This window comes from Chenopodium album, chromosome 3, assembly GCF_948465745.1.
Source record: "Chenopodium album chromosome 3, dcCheAlbu1.1, whole genome shotgun sequence".
NCBI lineage: Eukaryota > Viridiplantae > Streptophyta > Magnoliopsida > Caryophyllales > Amaranthaceae > Chenopodium > Chenopodium album.
In genome coordinates this window covers 80988752-81006999 of record NC_137836.1, presented here as the reverse complement: position 1 = coordinate 81006999, position 18248 = coordinate 80988752, and the positions used below count along the sequence as shown (strand labels likewise).

General features: G+C 32.5%; 2 protein-coding genes across 2 annotated transcripts; both read right to left on the bottom strand.

Annotated features, from left to right (window-relative positions):
* Nucleotides 1–1094: 1094 nt before the first annotated feature.
* On the bottom strand, nt 1095–7145 carry LOC145619253 (fatty acyl-CoA reductase 3-like). Its single transcript, XM_081673911.1, has 10 exons — nt 6968–7145; nt 6335–6438; nt 4593–4789; nt 4303–4403; nt 3897–4089; nt 2488–2649; nt 2216–2297; nt 1848–2111; nt 1417–1544; nt 1095–1245 (listed from the first exon to the last, which is right to left on the bottom strand). Exons 1-10 carry the CDS (start codon nt 7059–7061, stop codon nt 1095–1097), a joined length of 1476 nt encoding a protein of 491 aa, XP_081530037.1. The 5' UTR covers nt 7062–7145.
* Nucleotides 7146–9163: 2018 nt separating this feature from the next.
* LOC145625497 (fatty acyl-CoA reductase 3-like) lies at nt 9164–17862 on the bottom strand. The gene is made up of 11 exons (XM_081678522.1): nt 17735–17862; nt 17377–17456; nt 17206–17259; nt 12973–13076; nt 11140–11336; nt 10808–10908; nt 10362–10554; nt 9863–10024; nt 9502–9583; nt 9210–9392; nt 9164–9169 (listed from the first exon to the last, which is right to left on the bottom strand). The coding sequence occupies exons 1-11, from the start codon at nt 17860–17862 to the stop codon at nt 9164–9166; spliced, it is 1290 nt and encodes a 429-aa protein (XP_081534648.1).
* Nucleotides 17863–18248: the final 386 nt, after the last annotated feature.

Sequence of the window (18248 nt, the reverse complement as noted above, 5' to 3'; positions counted from 1 at the left end):
TATTTATTATTATATTGTTATTTTAAATTATTAAAAGAGTATATATTTAAGATCGATCATGAACTATATATGTCTAAAAATCTGAAGGACCACGGGCTGATGAATTTTTTTTATTTTTTTTAAAACTAAAAATCATCTGTATTATTATATACACCATATTAAATATTCACATCACTCATAACGGAATTGGTGATGGTGATTGTTTGAATACAACTCCACTTGGGAAGTGTTCATTTAAAACTAAAAACAATACGGAGTATAACATACATACATATATATATATATATATATATATATATATATATATATATATATATATATATATATATATAAAAGACTATGCTTGTTGGTGGTAGTCATTTGGATTATACAGATGATTGATACTTGTACTTTTTTTTTTTTTTTTTTTTTTTTTTTTTTTTTTTTTTTGTGTTTAGATCGTCACAAGGGCGAGGTGAAAATCGATTTTAGAATCTATTGTTACTTTAACCACTTGAACTATCCCTCACTCTTGGTACTTCGTAGTATTTCTTTTGATGGCATCAAAAACTCAAAATATTAGATATGGGTTCAAGTGACCTTATTTATTAAGAAAAAAAAACCATCAAAATCAGGGGACTATGATTATCGGGCCTTGCCAATCTACTACAATCTGGGCTTTGGCTCAAGATTTTTAGATTGGCAAAACAAATGAATTTTTTTTATCGGGCCTTATTGATTAATATCCAATATCATCAACTTCCATTTGTTTGCCTTTTTATACGGTGGACACTCATGTCTCATAGCACGTGTAACCCAAACCCGTTTACATCAAGTTTCAATAATTGTATACTAGAAGTCTAGAACCAAGATTAGGGGAATAAAAGCTTATATGAATAATATAAATATATTTGTATTTTTCCAACTTTTAATCACAACCCTTCAATCATTAATAAACCTATTTTCATGCACTCTTATCTTTATTTATTATTACTCCGTATTTTTTTAAAATATCAAAAAATAGCAGTATTTGCAAAATATATTGCATTTTCAGTGCATTAGCACGCGTTCCATTCTAATTTTACAGTTGTATCTTAGGCTAGCAAATGGAAATATTAAAATAGATATTTGACTGTAGCGGGAATGTGATTGTTGAGAAGATAGTCTTCCCAATCAATGGACTTGGGATCAAAGTTAAAATGTTCTTCATCCATGCCATTTTTTCTCATTGCTATCCTTAGCTTCTCAGTGTTCTTGTCATCAAAGCTGCATGCAACGTAGAATGAAGTAATTATATTGGTAAAGCTAGGCTACGATGACAATTAATAAGAAGACCAATTGATGATGTTGGTCACTAATGACTACATATATAGCTAATTTGACGATTTTGCCTTTGCATAAAGTTTGAAATGAAATTAGGGGATGTTTAATACTTACATGCCCGTAAACAATGTAAATGCGTTGTAACTTGTTGCAATTTTATATGTTGCCTTTATGCGCATACCAAGTTTATTTTGATCGACTCTGAAAGAGTGGAATGATGCTATATCCATTAGTTTCAACATCTGCAAAACAAAACATAGTCTAGTATTAAAGGCAACATAGGTTCGTTGCAATAAAAATCAGTCTAGTATTAAAGCAACATAAGTTCGTTGCAATAAAAATCCTAGGGACAACAATTCCAAAAAAAGAAAAGAAAATTGAAGCTAAAGACGATGCAAATTAAAGTACGATTGACAAGCATTATATGATGTTATGATCAGAAATAATTCTTTTTTGTTACACCATATACATGAACTCCTACGAGTCCTACTGGACCAAGAGAGTAAAAATAAACACCTAATATATATGAAGTTCGAAATATATACCATGTACAAAATGATGAGTAGAACTAAAAGGATCTGAAATTGAATTCGACTCTTCACCAATATGATTTTATTAGCCTTTACCAACATTTCTCGACCATCGTACCATGGATTTTTGGTGAAGTATTGGTAATTGATGTCAAGCAGTTTGCCAAGAGGTAAAGGGTTTTTCAAAGAAGAACCCACATGATAAATTTTGAAACAAGGTTTATTTGCATTGGCAACCATTGCCATAACTATTGAATTTACCACCATATCAACCGGAATCTGCAATCACCATAAATACAAATTCTAGGACAGTGTTACTAATTTTTGTCTTCCTATATTAGCATGATAAAGAAGTACAGTAGAAAGGATGAGTTTCGACTTACCGAATCAAAGATAGTGTTTCTATCACCATTTGTAAAATTGACATATCCTTTACCATTTATGATAGAGACAGTGGCTAAACTTCTGTAATCAGATACATATGAACATATAAATCAAAATTAGTTGAGTTGGACACAAGTTATGAAGCATGAATGTAAGTAATATATGATGCAGACGAGATTTGGTCCAGTCATTACAATATTGCAATGCTGGATTATTAATTAACAATCAAATAAATAAAGTGGTGTTAATAGTCATTCGAGTGCTCGCTTACCCTGAGCCTTCAACCCAACCAGAGAAAGGTTCTTTGTAAGTACTGCTAATCATGGTAGGACGAACAATAACTATTGGTAAATTTCCTTTGTGCTCGTAGATAAGAATTTCTGCCATGGCTTTCGTAAACACGTAAGTATTAGGCCATCCATATAATTTTGCCCTGTACAATAAATACATAATCAAAGCCATAAAAGATTTATGGTTAAAGTATAAATTAAACTCTCCAAATAACATATGTACGTGTCCGACAGAAAAGAAGAGAGAGTTAAATACTTTATAAGGCTAAGGGCATGTTCTTATTGACTAAACTCTGCTGAACTGAACTGAACTGAACTGAACTAAGCTAAACTGAAATGAGTTGAACTGAACTGAACTGAAATGAATATTTTATAAGAGAAGGAAATTAGAAGCTGAACTAAACTAAACTGAACTGAGCTGAACTGAACTGAATTTCAACGTAAGAGAACACGCCCTAAAAGGTTATTCCTCTTATTGCTGAATAATTTTTAGATGGAACATTGGAACTTCATTTGACATTTGTTCTTGTGAAATGAACTCTTTTTTTTTTTTTTTTATTGCGGGTACGATCCAAACTCGTATTTAACATTTATTATACATGCTTTATATGAAAACAAGATGTATAGTATTAGTTTGGGCGGTCTAGGGCTGGGGGGAAGGGAGGGGGAGGGTTCTAGTGGTGCAGGTTTGGCCTTGGGGAAGGGGTGTGCCGTATGTGGGGCTGGGGGCGGAGGTTGCGTCGAGTGGGAGCAGAGAAGAGGGCGGTGTGGCCGGGTAGTTAAGGTTTTTTTTTTCTTTTTTGGCCAATATATTGGTGTTAAAATAATTTTTTTATGACGTTAAAAATCAATTTCAACCTTTTTTGTTGTTAAAAAACAAAATTTCCTTATTAGTTTTCGGAGAGCTACAAAGATAGGCAAGAATCAATTCCAGGATCTCTTTGAATTGGAGGGATGTTCTAACCACCGGCCTGAACCATCTTTCACTTTCAGTACAACCAACAATATGAATATTGGGACTTAGAGCTTGTCTAGTTCACCTTATTTTTGCTTATTTGGTCTAGTATGATCTCATCTGGTTTAGTCTGGTCTGATTTGACCAAATTTGAGCTTATGTTTACGATAATCTATAAGAACAAAATATATAAAGTGTAGTCTTATTATATTCATAATAATGTGTGCTTTTATTAATACAACATAATTTTCATAATTTTTTTTTCATTACGAAATTAATGATATGTAGTGATAAAAATCGCACATAAAATGATAATTTGATCCGAACTTGTTTTTTAATATGAACTTATTTTTCTGAAATATGTCAAAATAAGTTGAACTAAACAAGACATCAATTCTATGCCCATGTCTTAAGAAAAAAGGTCCAAAATCTTACCTTCTTAGGCCTAATTGTTTCATGGTATCTCGGACTTGTTTAGAGGAAGCTCCCTTGATTGTGAGATCATGCGATGTGTCGTCAACCAACTTCTTTTCTGTATCAATGTCAAATCCATTTATTCCACCACCATTCTTACCCAAATTATACAGTGTTTCTGGAATAAGACCGGCTTTCTCTCCGCAAACATAAGCTATAATGTTGAAACAAAGCAATCAAGTATTATTACTACTTAAACATAAGACCGCCTTTTCTGTATCAAGTACTACTAAATTCAATTCATATGCTTCGAATTAGGAATTCTGGTGTCAATTATCTAGTAATAAAGCAAAGATGAATTAAAATATGTCCTCAAAAAAAAAAAAAAAAAAAAAAAAAAGAATTAAAATATCATGCTTTCACTAACCCGTTGAAACATTGATAAGAATTTGTAAATTAGGACACGTCTGTGCAAAGCCAATGATATTTCTAGCTCCAAAAGTGTTGATTCCCAAAGCCAAATCATACCTATATATACATAAGTGACATAACAATAATATTATAAACTAATTAATATTTACTAAGTATGTGTTTTTTGGTGTTTAGAGAGCCACAAGGACACTCTCAATATGTACCAAGTATGTAATATAATACAAATAATTTAACAATCCACCAAAAAATAATTAGATCATAAAATCACTTTAATTTCTTTATTACCTCTCCTCAAATTTAATACTTCCAGCTGAATGAATGATTGCGTCAATATCTTTATGAAAGTCGCTATTATCGTTTGTTAAACCCAGATTGATTAATGACGTATCTCCAACAACTGGAACAACTTTTTCTGATATGAAGAAATCAAATTGTGTACCATGTCTTTCTCTTAGCACACGAAACAAATCCTTGCCAACGATCTACGTACATACATGAACAATTACGTATACATTAAGTGCATGCTATAGCTTCATTGATCAAACATAAATACACGTATGCTTATGCAAATGTTAAGTCAGTGTTAGATAAATTTACTACCTCCGCTAAATGTTATGTGTAACTTTGGGATATTATTTGCATAGACGGATCCAAGGGGGGACTACTCGGGCCTTGGCCCTCCGCCCCCCCCCCCCCCCCCCCCCCAATGCCCAAATTTTGATATTATATAAATAAAAAATCTTGTATAAGTATTCAAGTTTTATAGTTGGCTTAGCTGGTTAGTTATTTGTTCCATAGATTTGGAAGGTCAAGGTTCAATTCCCTTGTTTGAATTATTTTTTATTTTTTTTTATTTTATTTTTTTTTTTTGGTGTGGATTTCTTAAACTCATATCCCTTTATGGCTTTATTATTTGAAATGCGAGGCAAACTCAGGCAATCAGCCTGATTGATGAATTTTGTCAATCAGTTGCTTTTTGTGGGCCCCCCTTGCCAAATAAATTAATTTTATACTACTATTCGGTTTTGAAGACATTAGTAACTCTAACGTCTGTTTCTTTTTTTAAAAAAATTTTATTAACATCTTCTCCAATCTTCCACCCCAACACCGTCATAGTCACCATCATTCCGACCACCATTCGAAACCCATCACAGCCACCACCATCTTTACGCCTTCCGCCGAAAGAACCCAGAAAGCCTGAGATCTTCGTCCTCTTCTTCAGTTCTTCCCGTCGTCCTCTTCTTCCCAACAATGGCAGCTTCGCAGCGAAACTAAAAGACACCCTACTTGAATAGAGTGTAAATTAGGGCCATAACAACCCTTTAGGGAAAGCATTTCATTTGCGGCGACATTTTAAACTGCCATATAAGGTGGGTTTTTGCGGAATTTCAGAATTGGGTGATGGGTTTTGGAGCTTGAGTTCCATAGAAATGGAGGTTGAGAGAAATTGGGGGTTGAATTGAGTGGTAATTGTGGTAATTGAGGGAGTGAGAATGAAGATGATGATGATGATGATGATGAGGTTAATCAAGCTTTACTTGTTAGGATTGGAAGCTGAAATTCTGGGTTTTGAGTGACCGATTATTGTTGTTGTTGTTAATCGAGCTTTCATGAGGTTAATCAACAAGCATTTTTATTTAATTTTTTGGGTTGTTGTTGGAGTGCTTGTTGATTGATTTTAATGGAAGGAGGAGGAGGTGGATTTGCAGGGAGTAAGAGTGAGAGAGAGAGAGAGTGAGGTGGATTTGTGGTAACGAAAATGAATATCAACGTTTGCACAAGCTGACCAAACTACCCTTACTAATATTACTGAAAAGACGAAATTGACCCCTGATTTACACAAACTGTAAATCAGCCTGATTGACTTGTATTTCCTCTTTGAAATGCTTTATAACTTCGGCCCGGGCTATAAAAAATTTCTGGATCTGCCCTTGATTATTTATTAGATATAAAATATTTCAAAGTTGCACACAACATTTCACGGAGGTAATATTTCCTAGTTAAGCTAGTGTACGTATATAAGATACCTCATTATGTAGTCTTTCAAGTGCTGATTTGTAATCCTTAGCTCTTAAAAGAAGGTACAACTTCTTCACATTTGGCTGAACTCGAAGTATCTTCTCCACGAGTACTACATTTTATACAAGAAAGAGAAGGGCAGAGTTTATGCAATCTTTGGCGTGCTACTTTTTATGAAAGTTTGTTAAAGTAGAGTGTATGAATAGTCAAAACAGAGTATATGAAAAATGCATAAGACAAAAAAGCGTTACAATATTAGTAAAAGTATAAAACATCAAATTGAAATAGAAATTGAAATTATGCAAAAGGGGCAAATACAAGTTTATCTGCCAGATAAACGAATTTTTGTTAATTTGATGACATTTTTGTAAATATATTGAAAAAGTGTGGTCATTTATTTATTCATTACTTTTGGTAAGCTGTCCAATTACTGTTTGCAACTTGCTTTTACTATTTGGTGAGGAAATTACACATGTACCCCTCAACTAGTACATAAAAAGACACATATACTCTTCCATTGGTACTTGAAAAGACGATTATACCCTTAGATAAACAAATGGGGAATTAACTGGGTACAACTCGTGCAAAAGCATATAGAATGGAAAGTAAACACATAAATCTAGAAAGATGAGGGAAATGACCTTTAGCAAGGAAGCCAGTTGAGCCGGTGATTAAGATTGTTTTGTTGCGAAGAAACTCAACTCCATTTCCAACTTCCATTTGTATACCAAACATATGTATAACGTTGAGTATTTGGGATTACAAGATTTAAAGAGTAACTCGTTCATGCAAAATATGAATGAAACTATGCAAGTACTTCATTACATTAGATTCTTTAGAGGTCTATATATATATATTATACTGACAATATTGTATGTAGATTACTAGCTATATAGAAATGTATGAGTCAAGTACAAACAATTGGCTGGCCTGGGTTATTTATTGATGATTTGATATGTCTTCAATGAGATCATATAGTTGATTCATTGATAAGATCTGGACTCCGGAGTACAAAATTAGGTTGATTCATTGATAAGTATTACTGTATAAAATTATGCTTGATCTGTTGATGTTTCAAAATTGTACAAGTTAAGCAAGCGTAAGAATGATCCATATATTTATTATTACTTGTGCTAAATATGGCAATATCAAATATGGTTGATATTGCCTTTATTGTGACAAGACTGACAACTGACAAGGAATATAATACGAGTAGTGCGTAAATATATAGAAAAAAACTCACTACCTAACATAAATCTAATTGGTACGTAGTATAAGAAGTAATCCCCGGCATAACAAATGCTAAGGTTTAACCCTTCACTTAGCTTTGCCACATTTTTATTCTTCAACAATCACAAAACCACTTCGATCTAGTGTTTAACCAATGAGATGTATGCACACTTCAAAGTGCACATTATCCATATGTATGATATTTCTCTCGATGGCATAATACAATTTTTTTTTATTTTTTAATTTTTTTTTTATTATTTTTTTTTTTTTTTGAATTGAAACATTACATAATACATATCGAATCAAACTACTCCATTTACATTTAAAATTGTGTTTATTTGATAGTCATAGCTAAAATTGGATATGTCTAGTATAATCCACTCAATCATTTAACCCTTCTTGAAAAAAAAAAAAAAAAAAAAAAAAAAAAAAAATCTTTTTGATATTCACCTTTAGATTAAATATCAAAATAAAATACATATAATCAATACTTGCAAGTTGCAACTAGAAGTACTAAAACAGTGATAAAAGAAAAAAAAAAAGTATTACAATAGATCAGATAATGAAGTTTATTTTAGCTTTAACAAATGAAAGCATACGTTAAAACAAGTATTTGACTGTTGCTGGAATATGATTGTTAAGAAGATAGTCTTCCCGATCAATGCACTTTGGATCGAAGTTAAAACCTTCTTCTTCCATCCCATGTTTGCTCATCGTTGTCCTTAGCTTCTCGGTGTTCTTGTCCTCGAATCTACGATAATGTAGGTACCGAAATTGATGATACATTGTTAATAAGGAAAATTATATCGATGATTTTTTATACTACTACACATTATTCATTCAAATTAAGCCATATAATAGGGGGCTTATATAATTGGTTGCCTTACATAGGACCAATATTCAAATGTTACATTTATGGAATATAGAATTTAATTTGAAATAATACAAGGGTGGATGTGTAACACTTACATGCCCGCAAATGATGTATAGGGCCTGAAATTTGTTGCAACTTTATGTCACCTTTATGTACATTTCAAGTTTATCTTGATAAGCCTTGAAAAAATGACATGATGCCATATCCACTACTTTTAACATCTGCAATTAATTATATAATTTAAAATTTGAAACACATAAGTATGATTTATTGATTTCATTTATCATGTTATCAATTATATACATGAACTTCTTCCCACCAAGAGAGTAAAAATAAATACCCAATAAAAAATTTTGCAAAAAAGAAAATTTACCAAGGACACAACGATAAGCAGAACTAATAACATTTGGAATTGAACTCTGACTCTTCACCAATCTGATCTTAGGGGGTGTTTGGTTCACAGAGTGGTATGGGGTTGGAATCAGGAATGGGGTTAAGGTGGTATCGGGTTGGAACTTGATACTTAATACCATGTGTTTGGTTTAATTCTGGAATGGAATATCTCACTTTTTTCTCCTTTTATTTGATACCTAAGGGAATGGAATGAGCCAAACCTACCTCCCCCCCAAGGTTTCTAAACCCCATACCTCATGGGTTTGAGGTATGGGTTTGAAATTCATATTTTTGACAACCAAACATATGGTATGGGTTTTAGTCATTCTAAACCCATACCTCATATCTATATTTCGTGAACCAAACGTCCCCTTATTAGTCTTCACCAACGTTCCCTGACCATTATACCATGGGTTTTTGGCGAAATATTTGCTATGGATGTCAAGTATTTTACCAAGAAATAAAGGGTTTCTCAAACAAGAACACACATGGTAAATTTCTAAACAAGGCTTATTTGCATTTGCTACCATTGCCGTTAGTATGGAATTTGCCACCATATCAACCGGAATCTGCAATCACCATATTATATAGTTCAAATTATATTATTCTTATAGCATGATTAATTACTATGTAGTAAGTACACGATGTAAAACAGAATAAGGATTTGTTTTGACTTACCGAATCAAAGATAGTGTTACCATCACCGTTTATAAGATTGATATATCCTTTACCATTTAGAATAGAAACATTGGCTAAACTTCTGTCATCAAATAATAAGCATGAACATACAATTTAAAATAAATTAGCTAGATATAAGTTGTGAAACATAAATGTAAGTATGATGTAGACGAGAATTGATTCCAACAGTTTAAAAATTTTACTAAACTACTAGCCAGACATTATCAATAGTCAATATACACAATTATATATGCATCAATGCATGTGATTATTTTATGAGTTACGTACTTTTGTCATTCTATTACATACAATTTCAACATTCAAATAAATTCTATTCATTGTATATTAAGAGCTCGCTTACCCTAAACCTTCAATCCAACCAGGAAAGGGTTCTTTGTAAGTGCTGCTAATCATGGTAGGGCGAATAATGACTAGTGGTAAATTTCCTTTGTGCTCGTGGATAAGTGTCTCTCCCATGGCTTTCGTAAACACATAAGTATTAGGCCATCCATACAATTTTGCCCTGTATAATAAGTAATCAACATCTATAACAAGAATACTAGATTTATAGCTTAATTTAATAATTTGATCTCCAACTTTTTAATTCAATAATTTATAGAATTGAATATCCTATCGCGTCCATGATTGTGACAATATATATTAGGTTGTTAAATTCAACTACTAATAGTAATAATGCATATATTTAAAAACTAATCAATTCATTTTATTAAGATATAACTTCAGGTATCATATATGGAGTACAAATTTATTTATTGACTTATACGATGACTTAATTAATGCTTAAAATTGATTACATAATAGATGACGATCAAGAGAGTTTCGAAAAATAATTAAATTACCATTTTAGACCCAATTGTTTCATGGTATCTCGGATTTCTTTAGAAGAAGCTCCCTTGATTGTGAGATCAAGCAACGTGTTGTCAACCAACTTCTTTTCTGTATTAACATCAAACCCTCTAATCCCACAACAATTCTCATCCAAATTATACAGTGTTTCCGGAATAAGCCCGGTCTTCTTTCCACAAACATATGCTATTACGACGATGAAATTAAACACAAGAAATGTTACCGGCTTTATCAAAAATCTAATTTTTTTTAAAATTCAAAGACACAATATATAGTACATCACAGTATCCGAAAAATGCATTTCATTTTAATTTTCTACAAACTTAATTGTAACTTACAATAATCATTTCTTCGAATTAGGGTTTATAATGTTGATTATTATTTAATTTTTATTTTTATAAGAAAATGTATTAAAATATCAAGCTTTAATTTCACTCACTCGTTGAAACATCAATAAGAATTTGCAAATTAGGGCACGTCTTTGCAAAGCCAATGATATTCCTTGCTCCAAAAGTGTTGATTCCCAAAGCCGAATCATACCTATATATATCAATAATAATATCATAATCCTCATAAACAAATATTGTATTATATAAAATTTGGAAAATGATTTTGACACACCTTTATGTGAGAGCATAGTTTTCTATGCTCTTTTCACATAAGAGTGTGCCAAAATCAATTAAGGATGTGTCAAAATCTATTTCCATAAAATTCATATAGTATGAAATCTCCAAAAGATTATACTTCACAATCACAAAATTTATTTATTACCTCTCCTCAAATCTAGTAATTGCTGCTGAATGAATGATAGCATTGACATCCTTATGAAAGTCGCTATCATTGTTCGTTAAGCCCAGATTGATTGATGACACGTCTCCAATAATAGGTGCCACTTTTTCTGATATGAAAGAATCAAATAAGTTGCCATGTCTTTCTCTTAGAACTCGGAACAAATCCTTCCCAATGATCTGCATAAGTGCATATATACGATCAATCGCGTGTACATGAAGTGTCATATAGCGATAATATGTAAATATTTTCCGGCTTAAGATCATCTTCAATGGTGAGACTCAACTTTGATTATTGAAATACAAAATGAGTTGTTTTTTTTACCTTTAATGGTGATACCCAACCCACTTTTCAATTTAGCAACTCATGTAAAGTCTAATTTCCCAATTATGGTGAGACTTTCTAAAGTATACTAATGTCACTTTCAATTTATGAGCCATCAAATCATACTACCTCCATTACAGGTTATGTGCAACGATTTGACGTAAAGTAGAGAGGGAAAATGTCTAATCGTTGCACATAATATGTAACGGAGGTAGTATTATAAATTTTTTTAGAGAAAAATAAAATAAAATTAAACTTAAATAAATTACAAAACATATTATAATATTGATAATAACCCACACTTTTTGTCAAATAAGACTCAAAGTTGAGTATCTAAACTTAGCAACTTTCTTTTGGAGTTGCGAAGTTTAGATACCAACTTATTGGTATCCTTTACAAAAAATACTCTCTCCCTCTTCCAAAGAAACTCTCTCAAGTCTGCATCTCACCAATGGAGAAGGTCTAAGTACAAAATAAATAAGAAAAAATTGCCCGTAATAATCCCACCTTTGGGCCGTCCACCCAAAATAATCCCACCTTTGGATTATTTTTAAATAATCCGACCATTTTACTCGATCCGCTCTAAATGGTCCTGAGTGACTAGTAACCGGTTGAATAGGTAATTTTTTTTTATTAAATTTAATTTACACGTGTCACAACTTGATTTGTCCAAAATTAAAAAAAAAATTAACAAAAAAAAAATCAAAGTTTCAGCCACCACACCATCCCCGCCGCCACCCAAACCCAGAACCACCAGTCCACCACTGCCACGAAAACAGACCCCAGCCAACCCAGGAACCACCGCCACGGCGCCACCAAACCAGACCCTGGAACCACCGCAACCGAACAAGACCCCAGCCAAGCAAACCCCAAACCCCCTTCGAAAATTCAAAAACCCACCAAACCAAAACCAATGAAACTGGTTGAAGATAGAGGTTGGTGTGGCCAGAATCGACGTCAAGGGAGGAGTTCGGGATGGGGGACAGGGAAGGTCAGCGTGGCCTATTTAGGAACGGGTAGGGGTTGGGATCGGGATAGAAAGGGGTTTTCGAGGGTAGGGGGATGCCGCGTGAGGGAGGGAGGGGGAGGGTGATGACGTCGTGACGCCGGCGTTGGCATCGGTGCTATGGTTGGGGGCTAGGTGGCCGGAGGTGCGGGGGGGAACATGCTCAGCTATGGGGTGGGTACGGTGGCCGGAGCTGCGGGAGGGAACATGCCGGTGATGGGTTGTTTCTATTTTTTTTTTCTTTTAAAAAATCTATTTTTTTTATAAATTTATTTTATTTTTATATTTTTGACTAGTCATAGGCCGCCATGTGTTAGGTAACCTGTTATAACAGGTTACATTACCGGTTGGGACCATTTAGAGCGGATCGGATATAAAGGTCGGATTATTTAAAAATAATCCAAAGTGTGGGATTATTTTGGGTGGACGGCCCAAAGGTGGGATTATTCCGGGCAATTTTTCCAATAAATAATTAAGATACCTACCTCACTATGTAGTCTTTCAAGTGCTGCTTTGTTATCCTTAGCTCTTATAAGAAGATATAACTTCTTCACATTTGGCTGAACTCGAAGTATCTTCTCCACGAGCACTGCATTTAGAAGCTATTAGCTAATTGATACTTGTACAATTTTATTTTATTTTATTTTGATTAATTAATTTATTTATTTTTTTTAATTGTGCATGCATGCATCCAACATTAAAAAATAAATTGAGTCAAAAAAATATAGGAAAATTTGTCTGGAAAGGACATATATGTTCAGTTGTCCACTATTTTGTCTGAAAGGACCTTATATGTTTAAAATGGTTTAAAAGAACCTTATAAGTTTATTTTGTTGTTTGGGGGGGGGGGATCTTGAGCTCTGAATCCGACAAAATTGACTTTCTTCTTCGACGTTGACCTTTCACGTGACTTTAAAAAATGACCCCCTTTTTTTTCCCACGATTTCCCTCCAATTCCTCCTTCTCTCTTCTAATTCCCAAATGACACAAAAGGTCCCCCCAAACAACAAAATCAATAAGGTCTTAGACCAATTTAAACATATAAGGTCCTTTCAGACAAAATAGCAAACATATTTGTCCCTTGTAAACAATTTTTCCAAAGATATAATATTAAATAAATATGTTTTTTGGGTTTAAACTACAGAGTACAAAGCATGCTTAAATGATTATTGTACATTTAATGGTCCAAATTACTTCATAACGTAATAATGAAATATATATATATATATATATATATATATATATATATATATATATATATATATATATATATATATATATATATATATATATATATATATATATATATATACAGGGAAAGTAACAAATAAATTTTGACCTCACTGACCGACTATCTAACTCAGGTATCCAAATTGATACCTCCACCATATATAGTTGAATGCATTACAAAATTAGACAAGATAAGACGTGGGTGATCAATCATTTTTACTCCCTCTGTTTCACAAATATTGCAACAAGGATGAAATTAAGCATCATAAAGCACATTTTATATGTTAATTATCTATAATTGTACAAGAGTAAAAGTTATAAAAATTGATATTGTGAAAGTATTTTATACGAGACGAATCTAACAAAATCCCACATGACTATATTTTATTTTACATATAAATCATAATATATATGTGGTCAAATAAGCTTGATAAATAGTGTAAAAGTCCAGTTATTGCAATATTACTAGAACGGAAGAAGTATTTATTTATTAAATATGGTAGATATAACATGTCTTGAATGTTACAAGGCCAGGCCCATCAGATCGAAGAAAAATAAGACCATATACAAGTCTTTACGAAGTACCAACTATCAAGTACGAAGTATAAAACTTATTTTTTTAAATGATAATATAAAAAATCATTATTAGGAAGCCTTCCTCACGAGGGATATAAGCGGAGTAAAACTAATTGATAGTAAATGAAATAGCTCAATTAATTATTAATACTCCGTATTTCATAAGCTACATCTACAGGTTACAGGAAGCTCTTTTGAAATATAGAGTACATGAACTTTTAAAATACTCCGTGCATAAAATGATTTGTTACATAAAACCACTAGATAATATATCTGTATTTATATTGTGTTAATACGGAGTAATATTTATACAACTTTGATACTATGAAAATTAATTAGTATCGTGACTAATCTAACAATATATAGCTAGAGTATTTACATAATATAGGTTAGATTCAAGAGCATCTGATCATCAGATTTAATTCGAGTGTAAGTCATGCTAAATCATTGTACTCATACAAGCTAAGTCAAATATATAGAATGAGTTACTTTCGAGTTGGGTCATGTGAGTTAGACATAGGTTTCCAAATACAAACAACTAACTCAGAAACAACATAGATCAAATAAAATTTACCAAGCTAAATAGGTGCAACTAAAGATGGGCACGGGCCCGTCACGATTCCGGTACGGCGGCTGGGACGTGGGCCGTGCCGTGAACAAAAATTTGGGAATCGGCACGGCACGGCACGAGGCACGGTGGCCGTCCCGTCGGCACGGCCCGGCACGACACTCGTAATTTTTTTTTTATTATATGTATTGTTGTTTTTTTTCTAAATTAATAAAATTATTATATAAACTTAAACATAATTAGATAAATAATTTATATAACCTTTATTAAAATAAAGTTGTTCAAAACAAAATAAATTAACATTAACATAAACATAAATTAATAAAATTATTTATATAAAAATTAAGTTGTACTAAAAAATATATATATCGTTTTTTATTTACATTTATTATTAAAAAAAAAAGTGGCACGGTTTGGCTCGCGGCCCGGCCCTGCTGTGTCGTGGGCTGGGGTGTACCAAATTTAGGCACGGCATGGTACGGCCCGCCGCGGAGCCGGCACGACACGGCACGCCCACCACCGCGACACGGCCCGCGACGACACAACACGACCCGTTGCCCATCTTTAGGTGCAACATACAAAATAACAACCAGGTGGGACTAGTTTAAGAACAAACTTTTTAATTATTAAATACGGAGTATATTGAAATTATAATCTTTTCCAAAAAAAAAAAAAAAAGGGTTAATCATCCTATGCAATTAATATATTATCCCAAGTGGGTTTAAAGATTAGGTTGCTAATACTCCCTCTATCCCTTATTTAATGTTCTATTTGACTTTTCACGGTCTCCAAAACATGTCTTCAACCGTATATATCTCCATTTTTATACGCGTAAAAGTTACAAAAACTTGATAATAATAAAATATACAATGAGGCTAACAAGATCTCACTTGAATATAAACTTATAGGTTAGAGAGAATTTATAGTAAAAGTTTTATTAGTTTGACCTATATATTTGCAATGAGGCAAAAAAATAAGGAATGGAGGGAGTAGTAATTTAAAAAGGTATTACTGACAAACTAAGAAAATGCATTATGGAAATTTCTAATTTTGGCAAGCGTATGAAAAGACATGGGTTTCCCTTCCATTTCAATCCATATTTAATTACGTATTTTTTATTAATGTTTAACGTGTCTACTCAAATTACTTAGGAATTTAGTTGAGATTTGAAATTTCGAAAATTGTTTAATTTGAAAAGGAAAGATTTTTGCATACTTTAATTGTGGCCTTATTAGTTGATTAGTACTCGTATCAATAATCAATTTTCATAATGCCTTCCTGTTTAGTTGCTGAAAAATAGTTCCCATGACGACACTTTGACAAGAAATTCGCTGTTTTGAGTTAAATGTATTTAATTTTCTTGAAATTTGATTTGCAAATTGGCAAATTGCAACTTCATGATTTATTTGTTATATTTAATTATTGATGTATGTTCGATCAGAAATGAATAAGTTCGGCGTAAAAAAATGAACAAACTATGTATGTAGGGTCAAATTCTTAACTTCGATTTATAAGTCTCAAAAAGAAAAGGAATAAAGTAAGTTTTTTGGGGGGCTTAGCCCCTCGTTTGCATAGCAAATGGAAAAAAAAATAAATAAAAAATTAAATAAAAATTGTATAGTTGTTGTTGATGCTAAACAATCTTCATTGGCGAAACTCAATTTAGAGTATTGAAATACTAAATGAGTTATTTTTTAAACTTCAATAATAGCGATATCCAATCCGATTCTCAATTTAGCAACTCATGTGAAATTTAGTTTCTGGGTGAGAGTCTCTAAATTATACTAATGTCGCTTTTTAATTTATGGCCCACCAAGTCAATATTATAAGTTTTTCAAAAAAAAAAATTACAATATATATTATAATATCGAATAAATGACCCACGCTTTTTTAACAAATGAGACTCAAAGTTAAGTATCTAAACTTAGCAACTCTTTGGAGTTGCTAAGTTTAGATACTAATTTATTGGTATTTTTTTTTCAAAAAATACTCTCCCTTTCCTAAAAGATCTCCATCAAGTCTCACAATTAGAAATGGTTTTAGGAAAAATCCTAATAGAACAAAGGTGACATACTGTATTTGGGGCTGCCCAGGTTTATCAATTTGATAAACAATTTGAAGTTTATCAAGGGGTAAAAGCGTCATTTTTAGTTGATAATGAAGGGTGTTTATGTTATTTAATAATCACAGTTAATTAGCTGCTGTTATTGTTCCATCTTCATCTTCTTCGTATATTTCCAGCCATTGCACAACAATGGAGACTTTGTCTCTTCCCCACCCACCTTCATCTTCTTTGCCTCCTTCTTCAAGTTGCTAATATGGAGATTTCACCAACCTCAAGTACCTCCATTTTCGACCACCATTTTCGGCGGCTTTGCCGCCGAATTAAACGAAAACCCTAAGATAAAAGGGAGAAATTAAGGGTATGATTAACCCTTACGGGTATAGTAGGTGTTTATCGATTGCTTGTGAGCTTTTCTTCCCCCATTGAAATCTCCATTGAAGTTGGTCTAACCTTCTTCCTGAACAAGTGGATGTTTGTGAGTTCCACTTCCGTTAAATAACGCCGTGAATAGTGACAGTTGTGCATAAGTACTACACTGAGTAATTTATTATATAAGCTCAAATATCAAGACCAAATATTTACATAATTGCCATTTGATAAACATGTCTTGTTTATCAAATTGATAAATGATAGAGTATAAAACATATTCTTGGGCCTCAACCAATAAACTTGTATTTCCTCCTATATTTGTCGGCAAAAGGGGCAAAATAAAAATTAATACGTAGTACGTACATGTGATGCATAGTAAATCGACATATAAAAGAGTATAGATTGAGAAAGGAAATGAAATATCAAAAAAAGTACTTACGAGTATTTAACTATTGCTGGAATGTGATTGTTAACAAGATAGTAATCCCAATTAATACAATCGGGATTAAAGCTGAAAACTTTCTCATCCATTCCTTCTTTGCTCATTGCCCATTGTTCATTGCTCATTGCTCATCTCCTTAGCTTCTTGGTATACTCATATTTATGGGTTATACTCTCCTCTTCCTTGTTTATTACTACCTCCGTTACAGGTTATGTGCAACGATTAGACATTTTTCCTCTATACTTTATGTCAAATCGTTGCACATAACTTGTAACGGAGGTTGTAATAATAATAATAATATAATGGGTCTTCCTCAAACACATACACCAAAAATGTTCACTAACCCATTTGATAGCAATTTCATTGTATAATTAACCAGTTGTACCTTAATTTTTATTATAGAGTACAATAAAGTCCACCAGTTTGTTCTCATTGACTGAACTGAACTGAACTTATTAGAGCTGAACTAAACTGAACTGAACTGAAATGAAAATAATCATATGAGAACAGG

What these genes read in the sequence shown, in the direction of transcription:
- LOC145619253 (XM_081673911.1), bottom strand. Translation starts at nt 7,061, where the DNA reads ATGTTTGGTATACAAATGGAAGTTGGAAATGGAGTTGAGTTTCTTCGC. An exon ending in AACTGGCTTCCTTGCTAAAG is followed by an intron (nt 6,439 to 6,967) that starts GTCATTTCCCTC and finishes TATAAAATGTAG; the next exon opens with TACTCGTGGAGAAGATACTT. An exon ending in AGTATTAAATTTGAGGAGAG is followed by an intron (nt 4,404 to 4,592) that starts GTAATAAAGAAA and finishes ATGTATATATAG; the next exon opens with GTATGATTTGGCTTTGGGAA.
- LOC145625497 (XM_081678522.1), bottom strand. Translation starts at nt 17,862, where the DNA reads ATGAGCAATGAACAATGGGCAATGAGCAAAGAAGGAATGGATGAGAAA. An exon ending in TCCACTTGTTCAGGAAGAAG is followed by an intron (nt 17,260 to 17,376) that starts GTTAGACCAACT and finishes CTTTTATCTTAG; the next exon opens with GGTTTTCGTTTAATTCGGCG. An exon ending in AAACAATTGGGTCTAAAATG is followed by an intron (nt 10,025 to 10,361) that starts GTAATTTAATTA and finishes CTTATTATACAG; the next exon opens with GGCAAAATTGTATGGATGGC.